Here is an 18,865-nt window from a genome sequence, read left to right as displayed (position 1 = left end):
ACAGACAGACAGACAGACAGACAGACAGACAGACAGACAGACAGACAGACAGAGAAACAGAAAGATAAAGAAGGGAGATATAAAACAGAAAAATAGAGGAAGGGAGCACCCTGACTCAAAGAAAATAACAGTGCAGGCTTGAGAGTTGAAAAGGGGAACAGGAAAGGCCAGCAAGACAGAAAGAGAGAGAGAGAAAGAGAGAGAGAGAGAGAGAGAGAGAGAGAGAGAGAGAGAGAGAGAGAGAGAGAGAGAGAGAGAGAGAGAGAGAGAGAGAGAAAGAGTGTGTGTATGGGTGTGTGCTTGTGTGTAGTAAGTGTGAGTGTGAAAACTCCTGAAGGTCTCATGTCTGTTGCTCGAAGGTCTGTTTGAGTAAACACACGTCATGGAGGAGGACGCACAGGTGGCCAGGACCATAGAGCTGAATGACGGAACACGCATGCCCACACTGGGTCTGGGGACATGGAAGGTACCTACCCTAGACTAGAGACACACTGCTTAATATGAGTTTAATGCTCTAGTCTGTCTGTTTGTCTGTCTGTCTCTTTCATGCTCTCTCTCTCGCTCTCTCTCTCTCTCTCTCTCTCTCTCTCTCTCTCTCTCTCCCTCCCTCCCTCCCTCTCTTATTCTCTCTCTCTCTCTCTCTCTGAGCCTTTTCTTGTTTCTATGTCTTGCCCTGAAACAATGAGAAAACGTGTGATAATTAAAGATACTTTACGGCACTATTATTGCGCAGTGCACTAAGTTTACAATAGTAAATGCAAAGTAGTTTTATGCCAAAAACTGTAACCTCAGTAGGGACACACGCCTTGATAGAATGGTTTCACACTTATCTACAGTTGGTGAATCCACTAACCACCTGTGCTGTTGCTCACATGAAGGTCACTCACAACTAGTGAGACCAACACCAACCATTGATAGACATCCCCAAATTTGTCACACATTCATGTAATTATTTGTGTCCTTTTAACTACTTTAAGGCCTCCCCACTGCCCCGCACGTCGGTCCAGGGGGCAGTGGAGACAGCCATTGCAGCAGGGTACCGCCACATAGATACGGCCTACTGCTACCACAACGAGGAGGACATTGGCAAGGCCCTATGTGCCAAGATGAAGCAGGGCATTATCAGGCGCCAGGACATGTTCATCGTGAGTAAGGTGAGAGGTGAACAGGAGAGACATGGATTAGAGGCCAGGATAATAAATATAATAATAATAATGATATCTCAGACTTATATAGCGCTTTTCTAAGTGCCCAAAGACGCTTTACATGGGGGGAGATGAAATGGGGAATATATCCCTCATATATTATGTATAGGAATGACTGACATGACCCATTTGGGACATCTTTCTGCATCATTTATACCGTATTAGAACCACACATTCAATGCATTTCCTATCTTTGTCTCATTTTACCCTGCCTGTCTTGGCTTGCCTATAACCCACAGTGAACTTTCCCCTGCTGTCCTCCTTACAGCTGTATGGTACCCATCATGCACCAGATGACATCCCTCTCTGCCTGGATAAGTCCCTGAAAGACCTGCAGTTGGACTACTTGGACCTGTATCTGGTGCACTTCCCAGTTGGCCTTAAGGTTTGATCTATTGATAAGACATTCAATATACTGCAAAATTAGGACTTGCAATCTCTGAAATCTATGATAGGTAAATACAGCTAAAGGCAAAATAAGTAAGACGAATGGAAAGATTTAACTCTGCAGCCCGTACAAACTATGGACATAAAGCATTTAGTGTTAGTATTTTGTTTTACTTGTATGCAGGTGGAAATACATAATACGTTTGTTTGGGAAATCTTGGCTCATTTAGACTTATACCTGAGACCTTTTACATGACCTGTGATATCAACAATTTTACAAAATGTCTCTCTAGAAAGTGGGAGATGAGCTCTTCCCAGTGAAAGACGAAGAGATGATCTCTTCTGACATTGACTATCTAGATGTGTGGAGGGTAAGAACATCATACTTGTATCTCCATCGGTGTTATCTTTCTGTCTATTGGTTGTTCTCATCTTTCAATCTTACTTTCATAAGTAAGTCTGTTGATCTAGAGATATTCTCTCTCTCTCTCTTTCTCTCTCTCTCTCTCTCTCCCTCTCTCTCTTCTCTCTTTTTTAATGGACCACAGTGGAAACAATCTTCGGCATTTCTGTGATTTCATAAATGTTTTGGGCACTTTCATGGTGATTTGTTGCTTTTAATTGCTTGCCAAATAAAGTATTCTATTCTATTCTATTCTCTCTCTCTCCCTCTTTCTCGCACTCTTTTTCTCTCTCTCTCTCTCAATTACTACTTTTCACATTGGTTGGTGGGAGGAGTTTTGTTCAGCCTGTAGCCTAATTGGTAGAGATGTGGTGACTATTTGCGCATTAGATTGGCAGAGATGTTTCCCTCAAGAAGACCATGGAGGTTTATGAACAAGCACTTACCTCCTTGGGGTTTTGTTTTGGGTTAATACATTTTGGATTTCCAACCTATATGGACAAAAATTAAATACCACCATAATTTACTGAACAGATCAGGCTAAAAGCCCTTCAGACTCTGCTGGACACAGCAGGGAGAAGGCAAAGATTGGGTGTTTGGTTTGTGGACTAAATGTGTCTCTACTGTTTGCTGTTATGTGTGTTGCAGGGGATGGAGGCCCTGCAGGCCACAGGCAAAGTGAGGAGCATTGGTGTGTCCAACTTCAATATCCTGCAACTGGAGAGACTTCTTGCTCTGTCCAAAGTCACCCCTGCAGTCAATCAGGTACATAACATAAAGGAGCTCGACTCCCTAGCCAAACTCAAAACTATCTTAAAAGGATTACTTTTATCACAATACAAGTGAACATAGTTTAATTCCTTGAACACCTTGATGGTAGAATCCCCTGACCCCCACCCCTCCCCTTTTCTCTCTGTAAATACATTATGATTCTACTGAGCTTCATTGTAATATGTTTTGTAGCATATTTGTATTGTGTTGTCTGTATTATATGTACTAGACCATACCCGGTGAAGGGCGCCCTTCACCATACCCGGTGAAGGGCGCACGTCCCCTCGTATATATATAAAAATTTGCTATATAAAAGAGCAAAATAGGCTTGCTATTTTCTGTTGCCCTGCAGCAGGCTTGAGTATATTTTTGATGGCATTTTACACCACTAACAACATTAATCAGAGAATCACACGTCTTTGTCACAACTCGTGTTTTGTCTTTTTTAACCAACACAGTACAAAGTACTGGACACACAGATGACACACAGGTCATAGATGACTCAGGTCATAAACCTGGAAATACAGGAAAATAAACATTGTATTACCATATATTCATAGCATATATGATTCACAATTAAACAGCAGGTAATGTAGCACAGTCTATCACAGTAGAACCGAAATAGCAGAAAATGACTACAATACCCATGAGCCAACAACGCGTCGCCCCAGCTACCATTAAGTTACAGTGTCCAAGTTACAATACACAAAATACACCAAAATAATACTTTTCAATGGACTACTTGGGTAGCACTGATAATATTAACCACAGTAAGGTTCATAAAGTGTGTTGATGAAACGTTTACATTGTTGATTAAGTCACGATGACGACGTTAGCATTAGCGTTAGCCGCATGCTAGCGCCAAACGTCCGTTAGCTTAGCATCACGCTAACGGCTCATAGTAAATTGGTTTGGCTAATAAACATTAATCCCAACTAACGCCAACACAGTAATGGATGTAAACATACACAGACATGCTTTGGACATTATTATCAGGTTGCATGTTGGTGGTATGGGGTTCGTTTGGTTTGGCCTCGTTTTCATAGACCTCGTTGCTTGTTTCTCTCGCGAAACCTGTGGCCATGTTTCCCAATTCCCATTGAACCCGGAAAAAAACCCTACGTCCGCTGCCACTACTGCTCCCGGTTTGGCTACAATGGGAAACATGGCCACAGGCTGACTAAATAAGCGATTTAAACGGGTAGTTTCGCTGGCGACCTAAAATATTATGCAGGCGACCAAACCTTAAACATCCGTGCGGTTTAGAATCTACCATTAGTTTTGGGATACGATGTATACAAAAGGGTAAACAGCGGAGCCTTGGCGGACGTTCGCCCGATCCTGGAAGAGAACGACATAGAACCGTTCTTTATGGAGCTAATGTGCATCGTTCGTGTGTGGGGAAACAAATCTGGAGTGTTTACTTTACACAGCAGAGAGTGGGCGGGGTCTATGGTGTAGCGTCGGCGTCGGTGTTGCCATGTCCGCCGATTGTAAGCGCTTTAGGCCAATGTTGGTGTTATAGGGTTCGTTTAGTTTGGCCTCGTTTTCATAGACCTCGCTGCTTGTTTCTCTCGCGAAACCTGGCAACGACGCATGCGCAGTTTGATCGGAGACCCAAGACCCCATCCACCCACCCACCCACCGTCAGGTTACTAGAATTATAGTAGGATTACTGATGAATTGAGTACAAAGGACCACACTGGAAACAAGCCTCTGGGGCTTTTTGTGTTATCCTTCTAGCATAACATTTGACTGTATTACCTGTATACTGTTATTAAGCATTAAAGTATTCAACATTCTTTATATCATTTTACACTCTGACACTGACAACTAATCTGTTATGTTATGAGGCAAAAGGAGGGTGCATTCCGGGGGGCATTATGCTGTTTTACAGCATATATGCCTCAAGGTGCTCATGTACTGTAGAATGACTTCAGTTGAATGCATGACGTTTTCCACACATTTGCCCACCTTATGTATTGTTTACCCACCCAGAAGATTACATTTTGTGCTGATGAAATCAACTTTCCAACTTGCCATGGTTCATAACTTAAAGCTCTATTATGTAAAACAAATAAATTGTGAGTAATATCTTATTTTATCCAATCTGCATTAATACAATACAACTTATACAATTAGCAATTTGGTTTCCCTGCTCTTCTACTGAGACATTTAGATCCTGTGTCTAGGTTGGACACGACCTGTTTCTGGTCCTCCCCAGAGCAAGCAGGCAGGCTCTATTAGGTCAGCGGTAAGAATTCCAGTACTTGGGCAGGAGACCGGGTTCATATCCGGGGTAGAACAGGAAACCACTTAAGCCCTATATACTTTGTTATATGGCAAATAGTGAAAATATCCATGCAACAAATTGAATCTGGTCAGCTCAAATTCTACATGCATTCTTACATGTTGTTGGTCACACACTTTAAGGTGGAGCTTCATCCCTACTTGACACAGACTGAGCTGATAGATTTCTGCAAATCCAAGAACATCGCCCTCACCGCCTACAGCCCCTTTGGGTCCCCGGCAAGACCCCCAGAACTGTGAGACAGCCTGCAGTACAGTATAACTTACTTGAAAACACTGACGATTAGTATAGAAAACATATCTCTCTTGATCTTTGTACCTGAATACTGCTTTTCATTTAACCTTCTGAAACAAGGTTTTGCATATTGCGGATGAAGGGTTTGAACAGGAAGAACCGTGGATTGCTTAGCCCCTCTTAACTGATCAATAGCAATGCTGTGCTTAATCAGCTTTATCTGATTTTTAAACTGTCTATGGTTGCAATTAAAGTTTGAATTTGATACAGAGGCAGCCAAATAGAATTCACAGGAGAGTGGGTTAGGCCGCTGCAACAGATCAGCATGTTGGCAGATTGACACATTTCTGCTTTTTATTAATTTTTAAGATGCGGCCAGGGTGAAGTCAGGTGAATAAGTTTGAAGTATAGTACACTAGTGCACTGTTTTTCAACGTCTGGTGCGGGGCCCACCAGGGGTCCAAATGGTCCCTTACGGGTCTGTAACTCTATGAGAGTGTACAAATGGATTTACACCGTAAAATTCTATGTTCATTTAACTCTGAGAGTGAACAAATGAAACCATTTGTTCCCAAATGGTTTCATGTTCCCCCCAGACCCGGCGTTGAGAACCAGTGCACTAGGACAGTATGCTGAAACAGCTTTTCTGTCTGAGCTGTGTGAATGACGAATCCCAGATGATTTAGTATCCTGTCTGTCTGTATCCTGTAGTCACAGAGGAGACACTGACCCAGAGAAGCTTCTGGAGGACCCAGTCATAGGAGACATAGCCAAGAAACATAGACGAAGTCCTGCACAGGTCTGCGTTGCGTGCGTGTGTGTGTGTGTGTGTGTGTGTGTGTGTGTGTGTGTGTGTGTGTGTGTGTGTGTGTGTGTGTATGTGTGTGGGGGGGTGGTTTTGTTAATGACTGTTGTGCTGTTTTCTCAGGTGTTACTGAGGTACCATGTGCAGCAGGGTATTTCTGTCATCCCCAAGAGTGACAAACCTCATCACATCCTTGAAAACACCAAGGTGACGAGGCTCTCCCTTCCCTCTCTCTTCTTCTTACCCTCCGCGTATTTTTGTTTTGTTCTCTCTACTCTGTTTTCAACCTCTCTCATTATCTCTATGCCACTGCTTCCTATTTCCTTCTGAGCCGTTGGTAGATTCATTAGTCAGCACTATTGTTGTTATGTGATTTCTTCTGGCCTACATACAGCAGGGTTTCCCCTAATTCTCCTGAAAAAAAGTTCAGATTTGTTCCACTAACTGTACAGTATGTCCCAAAATAAAGGCCAACTTGACATGAAGGTGATTTCTGAGTAGTCACAAACCAGGCATTGTGCCACATCGTCCTACATGGCCTACGTGCTGTAGATGTACAACAGAGTTCATTCACATCAAATTCAGTTCGAAAAACAACTCCTTTATCTGATCTGTGTGCTTCGTACTTTGATCTTGCACATTTTCTATTGACAAATAAAAGCAAAACACCACAGCCAACAACACAAGGCCGATACAAATAAAAAATAAACTTCTAAAACCTAGCTGTTTTTGTAAATTACCTCTAAAAATGTATTTTTCTGACATAATTGTCAATATTCACAACAGAAATGCACAGGTATTTCTCAGCCTCCGCAGCAGATGAAAACATGAAATAAACATTTGAGAGAGAGCTTAAACCGTTGGCTAAAATTATGTCCAAGTCTTCCCTGCATTAATGGTAGAACGCAGCAGAAGTACTCCCATAGTCTCAACGCTCAATATATACAGCGTCCCGACGCAGTGGGAAAGCTTGTCTTCATAGACCTTGCATTGAAACTCGCTCGCTGCTCAGTCAGAAGCTGGCAGCATTGTGACGCTGTGAATTGGCCATTAAAGGTCACAGGTCTAAGTGGGTTTTAATGCATCAAGTTGCCATAGTATTCTCAGTTACTGAATGACAGACTCTGTGGACTAGTATCAGAGTCATAACTGATGTATTGAGTAAATAAAATAAAACGTAGTAATGAATCCTGAAAATGGCATTCATCATGCATTGTGCACCACATTCTCGACAGTGAAAACATCCTTGTTAATGGTCCTGTTAAACTCCATGTCAAATGTTGTGGTAAAGCCATTTACATGTTCTTGTGTGCAGATCTTTGACTTCAGTCTGACTGAAGATGACATGAAGGCACTGAGAGCACTGAACCGAGGATGGAAGGCCTGCATCCTAAATGAGTAAGACCACATGCAGTCTGTTTGTTTGTTTGAGTGATTGATCATTTCTACACAGAGTACAAAAGCTAATGCACTCTTTTGATGTGCTGGGTCAGAAATGACCATAAAGGAAAAACCTGCATTATGCTTCAACACAATTTATTCAATGCCATTCTGAGCCTAGGCTCGTCCATTTTTTGACCTGATGAAGAGCCAAGGCTCAGAATGTTGTCGAATAAATTGTATTGGAGCATGAGTGTGGGTTTTATTCTTTTTCTTTACACTTTCAGAGTTTAATTAACTCAGATTTTATTGTGTACCAGCACATTAAATTGTAAAATGTGTCAATTACTGTAGTCCTCACTTATGTTCATTATAAGATGGCACAATTTCAGTCTATTCTTTCAGAAACCTGCCTACCAATGACCAGCAGGGATTCTAAGCTACTTCAAACTAACTACAGCCTTTCTCATCCTGTAAAGTTAGTATGCTGAAATGGAAGCCATTGTTCTTGCATTCATACAAAACATTAAAATCTTGTTGAAATGACCAAACCTGACAACTGATTATGTCACTGGTAGGCAGGTTTCTGAACGGTCCACTGCTCTCCTGAGACACAGAGCGAGTAGATTGGTGCCATCTCATAATGAGCATTAGTGAGGAGTCGGACCAATTATATGAAGATAGGTTGAAAAAAGGTGACATCCTTTAATAGTGCTCTGGCGTTATGCAATATACTGTATAGTGTATACTCTCTACCAGACTAATGCCATGTCTGTTTCATAGACTGAAGTCTCATCCATACTACCCTTTTGAATGAGGCTTTTTGAAGAAGGAGAGAGCTCTACAGGGAATAACAAACACTGCTGCTCAGGATGAATGAAAATCAGTCAGAGAGAATATCTGAATCTACCTGCTTGTAATGTATATGTCAACAAGGCTTGGCATAGCTGGTTTTACAACCTCACTCACACTGTATTCCACCAAGGAGTTGTTTGCCTGAAATGGAACACCTAAATACAAACACACTATGAAATATGACAGTGAAAATCAGAGTTTGAAGTCTGTGCGAATAATGGCATCTAACTGTAGGTTTGTGAATGTGAAGTTAAATGTAATTAATATGGACAAATAATGTATGTAAAGATCTAAACTGTATCTGCCCCCTTTTGTTTTCATTAATATGGAAAAATGCTGTATGTAAATATCTAAACTGTATCTTCCCCCTTTTGTTGGGAAATCATCTTCCTGTGTTATGAATAAAATACATTTTACAATACATTGTGAACAGTGCAATCCTTTTGCTCTGGTTGCATTTACTAATACTTAAAATGACACATCAAATGGTAGCTTTGAAACGTTTTAAACAATACTGAGCACATCAAAGTACATAAACGATACTGATCACATCAAAGTACATATTAAATATTATTCTATACAAACGTAAAAATTAAGCATTGCTGCTGGATGACCCTTAACAAAAACTCAGGTTACAGATCAGTTACTGAGTGAGCTTGTCAAACTTGTCAAACACAGATTTATAAAAGCACATACAAAAAAAACGGTTGACCAAAAGCACATTTAAAAACTGACCAAAGTCAAGAACAACAAGACTGTAAGAAACATGGTTACAACTCTCAAACTGTTAAAAGCCAAGGAGTGAAAATTTGTTTTAAGATGTGTTAAAATTGGTAGTGTGGGTGCCAGCTTGACATGGATTGGTTGTGGGGCTACAACTCACCTGTTCTTGAGCATTTTGGGGACGACGGTCAGCTGATCTCAGTGACCTTGACCTATGTTTTAAGAAGGTCAGATGAATGCTGGTACTAAACCCATTAAAAGATTTAAAAACAATATCTAAAATGAATCCTAACATGTACAGGGAGCCAGTGGAGGCAGGCGAGACCAGGAATTTAAGACCAACTGTAGGTGTGACAGGGAGGTCTGACTAACACCAACAAAGGGCATTATAATAGTTAAGGCGGGTTGTAATAAAAACATGTATAACCCAAAAAAAGGACAACCTTAGATACAAGCCTTAGCTGGAAGAAGGCACATTTTATAACAGTGTTTATCCATTTATCCAATTTAAAATCACTGTCTATTTTGACGCCATGGTTGGTTACAGTGGTCTTAACATAGCTTATGCTTCAGGGTATAATATGGGGAATTTAAACATTTTATAACCAAATATAAAATCACATCTCTTTATTTTATTTGTTATCTTTTTGTGTAACAAAGCTACACAATGTTGGCTCCTTTACAGATCCAAATGTACACAATAAGACTTCAGATTTTCCTGTGCATGTCCAGACTAGCTTTACTGGACCAAGAGAGAAAATTCCTATATCATTGTCTTCAAGTGTGACATGGCCTTCCTTTCCCCCTGTGTCCCATCTTCTTTCGGTCAGGATTAGGTGATTGTGGCAGGGGCCTCACGCTGCACACGCATGCCGATGCCCCGGCAACGCATTTGGGCAGGTCTGGGCCCTTCGCCCACTGCCGCTTGTCAGAGTCGTATACCTGTGTGGCCCTGGAGAACACCATGTTCTCCCAGCTGTAGCCACCCAGAACATATATCCTCCCGGCCAAGACCCCAACCCCTGCCTCGCTGTTGGGCTGCATCAGCGGCATCACGCGGGTCCACTGCTCAGTGCGCGGGTCGAAGGCTTCCACCTCCAGGATGTCAAAACGTTCCACTGAGTCCTCATTGTCATCACTGCCCCCAATGGCGTAGATAAGATGGTTTAGGGAGGCCATGCAGTGCCAGCCCCGGGACATAGACATGGACGTGCGCTCCATCCAACTGTCGCTGCCCCGTGACGGGTCATAGCTCAAGACATCTCGACGGTACGGTCCAATCTGGTAGTCATGACCGCCGGAAATATAGACCACACCATGGTGGATAGTCCCAGCATGGCCATAGGTGAACCTAGCAAAGGAAGACAACAAATAACTCCAATACTAAAGTAAAAATAAATCCTCAAACCATCTCTTGTTGTACTCTCTTTTGACCCAAAACTTAAAATCCACTCTTCAGGGAAGTCTGCTGATCATTCCCACATGCCAATCCGCTCATCCATTCTTGAATTTTGACCTTTTTTGCTGTTCTGCATTATTTTGAAGGTGACAGTGAGCAGAGACACAGCGAAGGTCCTCGGTTCAGAACCCGGGCCAGCTGTCTGGATTTAGCCTTGACATGGTACGCATTCTACCAGTTGAGCTACCGGGGTGCCTGAGCTAGACCAGTTCAACCCAAAAGTTCATCATTATTCAAGACAGCCAACTGATCATTCCCACCATGTTTCATGTATATCTTTTCATTCATTCTCAAGTTATCTTGCAAAAAAATGTAAACAAACAGGACGGATATACATACAATAACCTGCCATGAATTGCTGCGGGCAGGGATATGAAGACTCTCACTTGTTCTATTCTATACTATGCTAGTTTAGATTTGGCCTCTATGCAAAGTGTTATATGAAATGAAATAAATCAAAACTTTAGCAGTGTGATCATGTTCATAATTTATACTATCAATGGTTCATACCTGGGCAGTCCTGCAACGTAGGACCAGCAGTCCTCAGCTGGATAATACACCTCGACTGAGGCCAGAGCCCCGCTGTCGTTCCTCCCTCCTACAGCGATCAGACACTCCCCCATCGATCCTAAGTAGAAGTCCACACGCCGCTCGTTCATTGGAGCACACTGGAAGCACAACATACCATCAGAGCTCTTGCTTTATTTCCCAGAAAACTAAAAAGAAGAAACTCAGAAAAAGAATAATATATGATGATACTGTAGACAGAGGGAGGCTCATGATTTAAAGCTGTGATGATAACAGGCACAGTGTTCCTGTAGCAATTCTGGGTCTACTGCCTCTCCTGAACATTACAAGTTGAGCCAAAGAGTACGATGATGCAGTTTACAGATATCCAACTACAGAAGGATCTTTGGGACGGCTACTATGATGAACTGCGTTTGAAATATTTTGTGACCATCGTTCAGCTGTCTCCTAGTACCTTTGTCCAATGGTTGTGGCGTGGGTCATATCTGTATAGGAGATTACAGGCCGAGTTCCCCCCATTGTCCCTGGAGGAGCTTCCTCCAGCAGTGTAGATGAACCCCCCCAGTACAGCCAGGCAGTGGTGGCTCCGCTCTGCAGGCAGATGTGTCTCCACCTCCCAGGATCCAGTGTCACCATCCAGCCAGCACACGTTTGAGCTCAGCTCCTCTCCTCGCTCAGAAACCTTTAAATTAAGGATACATTATGCTTACATTTTTGCTATTCACAGCAACCATGATTTTACACTCTCTGCTACGGTCACTTAGGGTGACGCTGCTGACACATTTGTTTCATAAAGATATCCTTTTTCTCCACACAATTTTATTTAAAAGAGGGGGGAAAAAAATATCATAGAGAATTAGCTTTACCTCCCCTCCAACCAGCAGCAGTCGTTCCACTCCGCCTCTCAGAGTGGTGCGTTTCGTTTGTAACAGGGGCTGCGCGCTGGGCCTGGTATGGTATCCCAATGCCTCATCCACCAGGGCCTCACAGCCGGCCTCCCCTGGCAACAGGGCCCTCACGGCAGGCAGCACACGGTCAGCCAGGTCCTCCACTGGCATCAGAGGGAAGCGGATGTGGGCCAGGAGATGCCTGGCTTGGGCTGCGCGGTCAGGAGACTGACTCAGCCACTGAAGAGATGCCTGGAGTAAGGCCTGCTCACTTTCATGCTGTACCTGATGACAGACCATGAGCTTTAAAAATAAAAATAAAAATCAAGTAGTAATGTACAACAGATAACTATTACACTGTCTCCTTGATTTGAAGACTTACTCGGCAGGCTGACCAGGACATGATAAAAAGACAAAGAAATGCTCTCTTATGATGGTCGGGAATACTATCCTTTATCTAAACCAGTGTGTATTTGATTGTGGTTCAATCACCAGTGTGGGTGTTTATCATTGGTTATAAACACAGGACTCGTGGTTCTAGAGTAGACTGAGTAGGTAGGGGATGTCCCCCTGGATTAACGCTACTTAATGATTTGAATCACAAGTGTGGAGATTATTTTGGGTGTTGAATGTAATAGAGTTGAAGACGAGTGGTTGATATTCACTATCCTAGGCTATTTGATATCCAACTGCACATTTTAACTCTGGCTTGATCAGAGGGCTGTCCAGGAGAGTCCAATAGCCTGAACGACTACTATGCCTGTAAACTATTATGTTGACATAAAACAGTACCTGACCACTGGAGAGGTAGGAGGTGAGCTTCGATATGGGCATGTCTCGAAGGAAGTCTGGAGTAAACGAGAGCGTAGCAAAACGTTGGAGGACAAAGTGGTCGATGAAAGCATCAAGTCGTTCCAAACTGTAGAGGAGAGCCAGTTCCTGGAGGTAGAGGTAGTTGTCCTCATTTACTTCCGTCTCCAGATACTGGCAGCAGAAGTCCACCACTTGCCACACCTAAAGGAGAGGTGTATCATAGGTATGATTCTGATTTAACATTTTGAAAATACATTGTGTGTACCTTTGCCTGTTGAGACTTGTTAGTGATTTGATTGGCCAAATCCGGTCACAAACGTGTTAGAAATGTGTTACAAACGTTAGTGGCTAAATCCGAAGGCTTCGCGTGACGTAGCAGTTCAGAATAACTAGATTCTCAGGCAGCAAAGCGGCCTGAAAACATAAATGTCCAATACGTTTTAGCAGACAACGGCCAAAAGATGGCTTCCTTACCTGTAGCAGGTGAGCTGTCTCCAGAACATAGTCAATGTTCCCTCCATCCAGTGGCAGTTCCCCACTGTAAAGGAAGTCCACCACAGCCTTCAGGCCAATGTATGATGTCCCAAGCAGCTCCACCTAGAGAGAAAGTAATAGCCATAGATTTAGAATACAGAAGACATGATGAGCCATTTATATAAGAGAAAGACAGACAGACAGACAAGGACGCCTAACACACATACACACCTCTGTCTGACGTTCCTCCCTCATGCCGAGGGTGAACATGGCATGAAAGTAAGAGCTGGAAACAGCCAGGAGAGCCCGGTGAGCCGGGAGACGCTGCTCATCAATGACCAGCACCACATCACACAGCTGGCCATGCTGCCGCTGCTCGTTAAGACCCTGTAACAGCACTGTGGACTGCTCCACATAACGAAACACCTGCCACAACAAGACAGCAAACCTTTATCTTATGGTGGTTAATGTCATGACTCATGGGTCAACCTTTAATTATGTTAGGATTAGTGATATGTGTTCTGTGATGATGAGGGTATTATAGTATGTTAATCGTGTAAGTCCTTCCAGCAGCAGCACAATAACTTGGAACTACTAAGCACTAACGCTTCTTTATTTTTATGTAAATATCAAAAGTTTAGATTTAATTTTTGACCATAGAAATTATATGCATTTCACTCAATTCTTAAATATGCTTATCTCAAGTGTCTGTTTTAAATAAATCTTTACAACCACTGCAAACGTAAACATACTGTCAGGCCTTTCTTCAAACAGTAATCATTCTGCTATTTTCTGCAAATAATTTGCTGAGTGAAGATACTATACTGAGGCGCATAGGATGCCCCGTTATTAGTCTCGCGTGGCCAGACTGTTGCCTCCCACAATTTACAAATGTTTCCGACATACAGTCTGGGACTCGGAAGCTCTGATCATGTGTAAGTGGAAAGCGGATGCCCCTCCCCTACCCACGTCCGTTTCAGCATTGTGCAGAGTCCGACTGGAATCAACGAATCTCATAAACATTGTTTATGTCTACTAGTGTCTTCTTTCACAGTTTTTTCGGCGTTAATTCCATGATACCTTTCTCAGTTTTCTGTGATAAACAATCCTCGCACAAATAACATGAATCTACCGCTCCTATGACTATGCTTCCGCCTCGGTTCTGTTTCCACTAGGACTACAGGTCCGCGGGCACCGCGTCGTGATTGGTCGAATGTCTTTCCGGTCTGAACAACTTCCGTTACACAGCTTTCGGGAAGTGGAGTCCCAGACTCTATATAGCATTCAGAGATTGTGGAATAGTAGTCTGGTGACGCGAGACTACCCCGTTATAGACTGATGCTCAATCCTCACCACTTAAACCCTAGCATCCCTAGTAATCTGGGGCTTAACATTTGGTAAAAATGGCAGTTCTACAAGTCCACAAGCTTGTAGAGATTGTAGATATGCTATTTCCAGTTAAGAGATTTAGTGTAGAGGGAAAAAGGGGAGAGCCTCGTATAGACCCCTGGGGGATCTCGATCGGTTCCCTGGGGGACTTGGGTTAAGTGGAGTCCCAACTCGTATAGTACCTGAGTAAAGGTACCGGAGTAAAGGTACCGGAGTAAAGGAGTGTAAAACCCTACTCTCTTTCAAAACAGCCCTAAAGATACACCTTCAGGAGGCTGCAATTGGAAAATGGCCCCTGTCTAAGTCCTAACCTAACCTACCCCCCTACCCCCCCCCCCCTCTCTCCTTCTCCTTTTGTACATATTTCTCACTCTTCATACCAGTAACCTGTAAACTGATTGTATGACATTCTATAGTAGTTGTGTATATCTGTCTGTCTCTTATATGTCATCATGATTTGTGTGCATGGGGAACTCATTTGAAACAAGCTCAGTGCTTTTATGAGTCTTCCAGTTTAGTAGACCTTGTATTGTGAATTTGTACTTCCATGTACTGTTGTTCTCATGTCTTACTAAATAAAGTACATCAATCATCAATCAATCAAACCTTGGATGATTCACTGATCCGCTGTGGCCGTGAGACACGGCTTGATTTTCCATTTTCCATTGGAGCTTTTCAATTTGGCATCATCTAAGTGAATAGCAAACACACACACACACACACACACACACACACACACACACACACACACACACACACACACACAGTAGGCTATGTTTAACACAGAACATGCAACTGCAAGAGTCATTTTGTATTTTATTTTATGGTTTCTTGGCAAAGATCGAGGTCTTACCAAAAAGCTTCTCAAGAGTCAAGTTAGGACGATGACATCGAGGAGAAGCATCTTCTTTACAGCAGTCTATAGTTTGATTACATGACACTTCCAGTGTAAAGGTCAGACAATTAATCAAATATTCATTGTAGCTTACCACAAGAATGTCCACTTTCTAGAGACGCATATCCCTGAAAAACATAGTTTCGCTGCATATCAATGATAGGAATGTGTAAGCTAGCTTGTGGGTGTAACTGTGTACATAGTATAGAACTGTGTAACTGTATTTTTTGCAGTAACCGGAAGTGAGCATTAGCGCCGAGTCAACCAACCAATCACAATCAGCTTGGTGAGTATTCAAGAACAGCGAGGTTACAACAATGTTATACAACGGTCTGCATGTCTTGCACTTAGTACGGCATTTTTTGATTGATTCAATACTTTATTTAGAAGTTTGCGGACAAAAAATGCACATGGAAGTACAGTTCACAATACAAGGTCAACTAAATAGGATTGAAAAGCCCAGAAAAGCCGCTTTGGCTTAAATGGGATCCCCATGTACTCAATTCACGGAGAGAGAAAAGAAGGCCCTGCTGAGATTCGAACTCAGGATCTCCTGCTTACTAGGCAGGCGCTTTAACCAACTAAGCCACAGGGCCGGGATACTGTATGTGGAGGCAAAAGCAGTATTTATAGTAAGAAGTACATCACTCAATTGCTGTACTTGAGTAAAATGTTTAGGTATTTTTTACTTTCTTGAGTATTTCCAATTTTCTATGCTTTTACCTCTACTCCACTACATCTCAGGGGGAAATATTGTACTTTTTACTCTACTACAATTATTTGAAAACTTTAGTTTCTAATTACTTTTTAGATTTAGATTTTTATTACTATACATTAACCACTTGGTATATTTCGGCTATTTGAAAATAAACGATCTACAAGCTCACAAGGCATTGTGAGCTTGATTTATACTTTTGGAACTTTATAAGTACATTTTGATACCAATAGTCTACCTTAATTTTACTGAATTTTGAATTCCGGACTTTTACTTGTATCAGACTCAGAGTATTTCTATTGGAGTATTGATACTTTTACTTAAGTAAAAAATGTGAGTACTTTTTCCACCACTGGTTAAAAGGTACAGTTAGGTTATTATGTGCATACTAATAGCATGCTAATAGTAGAGACATTTAGAACGCTCCTCTTCATATCCCATTGCGATAACCATTTACATAGAAATACGCCGATATTATTACACATGTGTTACCGATCTATATTGCATTTAATGTAATTGACCAATTCTTTTTTTACTAACATTGAGACATGTGATTGTTTCATGCAATCAATTCCCAACCCCCTCTTGTGTGTTGGCTAGTTAGGCGCGTCCTACTAGCAAGACCTGACAGAATGCTGGTTCTTATCAGTGTGACGTCGTCTGTTAAGGCAGTGGTTCTCAAACTTTTTAATGTCAAGGACCCGCAAATTGACACTTATATTAGCCCCCGGACCCCCATTTGAAAAGATATGCCAGATACCCCCATAAGAGAAGATTGTTTATGGCTCTAGCAGTGATTGTCAGACATTTTAATTTCAAGGAAACCCAGTTTGACATCCGTTAGGCTACGGACCCCCATTTAATGGTCATTTCTATAGTCTGGGACCCCAATTTATATTGTAAAATCAATGTTAATTTTACTCTGAGAGTGTGCAAATGGACCCGTTAGGGTCCATTTGGTTCCATTTGTACACTCTCAGAGTTACAGACCCAAGGGTCCATTTGGTTCCTAACTATCCATCATTTAGCTGGGGACCCCCTGGTACCCCACCAAGGACCCCTGGGGGTCCCCGGACCCCACTTTGAGAACCAATGTGTTAAGGGGTCTATATGTTAACAACAATTTAAGAAATACTAAAATGTAACAATCAATTGTGTTTTGGGGCGAGCATTTTGGTATTCCTGTGCGTGTGTGCGTGCGCGGCTGCGTGCATGAGTGTGCTTGTGTGCATGCTTGCATGCGTGTGCGTGCGTGCGTGTGTGTGCGCGCGCGCGTATGCGTGTGTTGCTGTTGCTGCCTGTTTTCACATCCACTCGGGCAGACGCGTGCAAGGCCTTTTATTGTGGAATACACATATTTCAATGGCAATATTTCTGACAACAGACAGTCGTTAATGTATTCATTGCCCACACACACACACACACGCACGCACGCACGCGCGCGCGCGCACACACACACACACACACACACACACACACACACACACACACACACAGTTCTCTGTAGGAAGTGACTGCGGTTGTGCAACAGGGCCGTAAAAAACCCTTTGTTCACGACGAAACTGGTGGTCCATTAATAAACCACTAGGTGGCGATATAGCGCAATAAAACAGACAATAGAGGGGAAAGGGAGGATTTCATTCAAATCTCCCTCCATTGACCATTGCGAAGGAGGAGGAGGTGAATCCTGCGTCTGGGGACTTCTCTCTGCTCAGGGGGTTCAGCAACCTGATTGACAAGCATCACCAACGCCCATAGACTCTGTTCTCTATAGGAAATGATCGGTGTGAGAAGATAAGTGCTAAAAAAGGTGCAAGAAGCAGCTCCAGTCAGCAGCTACCGGGTCTAGGTTTGACAGCGCAGTGAGTGACAGTCTATTGTACATAGAGAGCACTTCTCGTTCTGGACTGAAGGGATTGTTCACTTCTCCTCTCCGCCCGATCAGCCGCTTTTCTTTCGACTATCTGTCCCTGCCGCCGTGTGTGTCCTGCTGACTGTCCGGGTCCACTTTAATTCCATCCAAAATGACCACGATCGATAAAGAGGCTTGCAGAGATGCTTATAACCAAGTCAGAGACGATAACACCGATGTCAGTTGGTGAGTGTTGGGGTTATTTTAGTTGGCAAGTCTAGGATTTTATTTTTTGTACAGTCTTGAGTGCGTGTCTAGATTTATAACAATGGGTGGTCAAAATGGGCTGGTTTGAAAAAATAAATCAAAGCCGTCTCATTCATTCGCCCATCCTTTGACATTATTAGTATTCTGAACGCTAGATGCTGTTGTACCTCCGTAGTCACAGATAATAGCACTATTTTGGCCCATCGGGCAGAAGTAATTTCCTTTGTCCTATATCCAAGAGGGGGACAGTGGTGACACGTATTTGTCACATAACCAGACACCTTGCATAGACTACACCCGGTTTTGTATTCCTCTGTTATCTATAGGCTAGTGGATAATATTAGAATATTAGAGGCATTATGCTATCTGTGGAGGAGGAGGAGGGTGCGTCTGTGTAGATCATAGATCCTATAATAAATGGAATATCACATTAATGTACACATTTTTGTCTTAGGGCTTCGTTTAAATATGAGGGTTCTGTGATCGTGCCTGCAGGGCAAGGGACCGACTAT

The 18,865-nt window shown here is 42.7% G+C and overlaps 3 protein-coding genes across 3 annotated transcripts in view; 2 read left to right on the top strand and 1 right to left on the bottom strand.

Moving 5' to 3' along the window:
- Nucleotides 1-272: 272 nt before the first annotated feature.
- On the top strand, nucleotides 273-9,551 carry LOC311047721 (aldo-keto reductase family 1 member B1). The gene is made up of 10 exons (XM_084060543.1): nucleotides 273-466; nucleotides 978-1,154; nucleotides 1,474-1,590; nucleotides 1,886-1,963; nucleotides 2,644-2,760; nucleotides 5,200-5,312; nucleotides 6,023-6,110; nucleotides 6,240-6,323; nucleotides 7,432-7,514; nucleotides 8,280-9,551. Exons 1-10 carry the CDS (start codon nucleotides 383-385, stop codon nucleotides 8,311-8,313), a joined length of 975 nt encoding a protein of 324 aa, XP_083916669.1. The 5' UTR covers nucleotides 273-382; the 3' UTR covers nucleotides 8,314-9,551.
- Nucleotides 9,552-9,686: 135 nt separating this feature from the next.
- Nucleotides 9,687-15,713, bottom strand: klhl36 (kelch-like family member 36). The gene is made up of 9 exons (XM_084060542.1): nucleotides 15,478-15,713; nucleotides 15,231-15,314; nucleotides 13,467-13,661; nucleotides 13,236-13,358; nucleotides 12,741-12,962; nucleotides 11,928-12,233; nucleotides 11,516-11,743; nucleotides 11,044-11,201; nucleotides 9,687-10,425 (listed from the first exon to the last, which is right to left on the bottom strand). Exons 2-9 carry the CDS (start codon nucleotides 15,288-15,290, stop codon nucleotides 9,852-9,854), a joined length of 1,866 nt encoding a protein of 621 aa, XP_083916668.1. The 5' UTR covers nucleotides 15,291-15,314; nucleotides 15,478-15,713; the 3' UTR covers nucleotides 9,687-9,851.
- Nucleotides 15,714-17,925: 2,212 nt separating this feature from the next.
- Nucleotides 17,926-18,865, top strand: part of cotl1 (coactosin-like F-actin binding protein 1) — an 8,938-nt gene continuing 7,998 nt past the window's right edge. The window contains exons 1-2 of the mRNA XM_084060320.1: nucleotides 17,926-18,332; nucleotides 18,808-18,865. The exon at nucleotides 18,808-18,865 is cut by the window's right edge and continues 25 nt beyond it. Coding sequence (XP_083916446.1) covers nucleotides 18,259-18,332; nucleotides 18,808-18,865 — 132 coding nt within the window. The 5' untranslated portion in view covers nucleotides 17,926-18,258. The remainder of the gene's footprint in view (nucleotides 18,333-18,807) is intronic.

This window comes from Gymnoscopelus microlampas (assembly GCF_963454915.1).
Source record: "Gymnoscopelus microlampas genome assembly, chromosome: 6".
Lineage (NCBI taxonomy): Eukaryota > Metazoa > Chordata > Actinopteri > Myctophiformes > Myctophidae > Gymnoscopelus > Gymnoscopelus microlampas.
The sequence above is the reverse complement of the archived record's forward strand: the minus strand, read 5'-3'. Positions and strand labels throughout refer to the sequence as shown.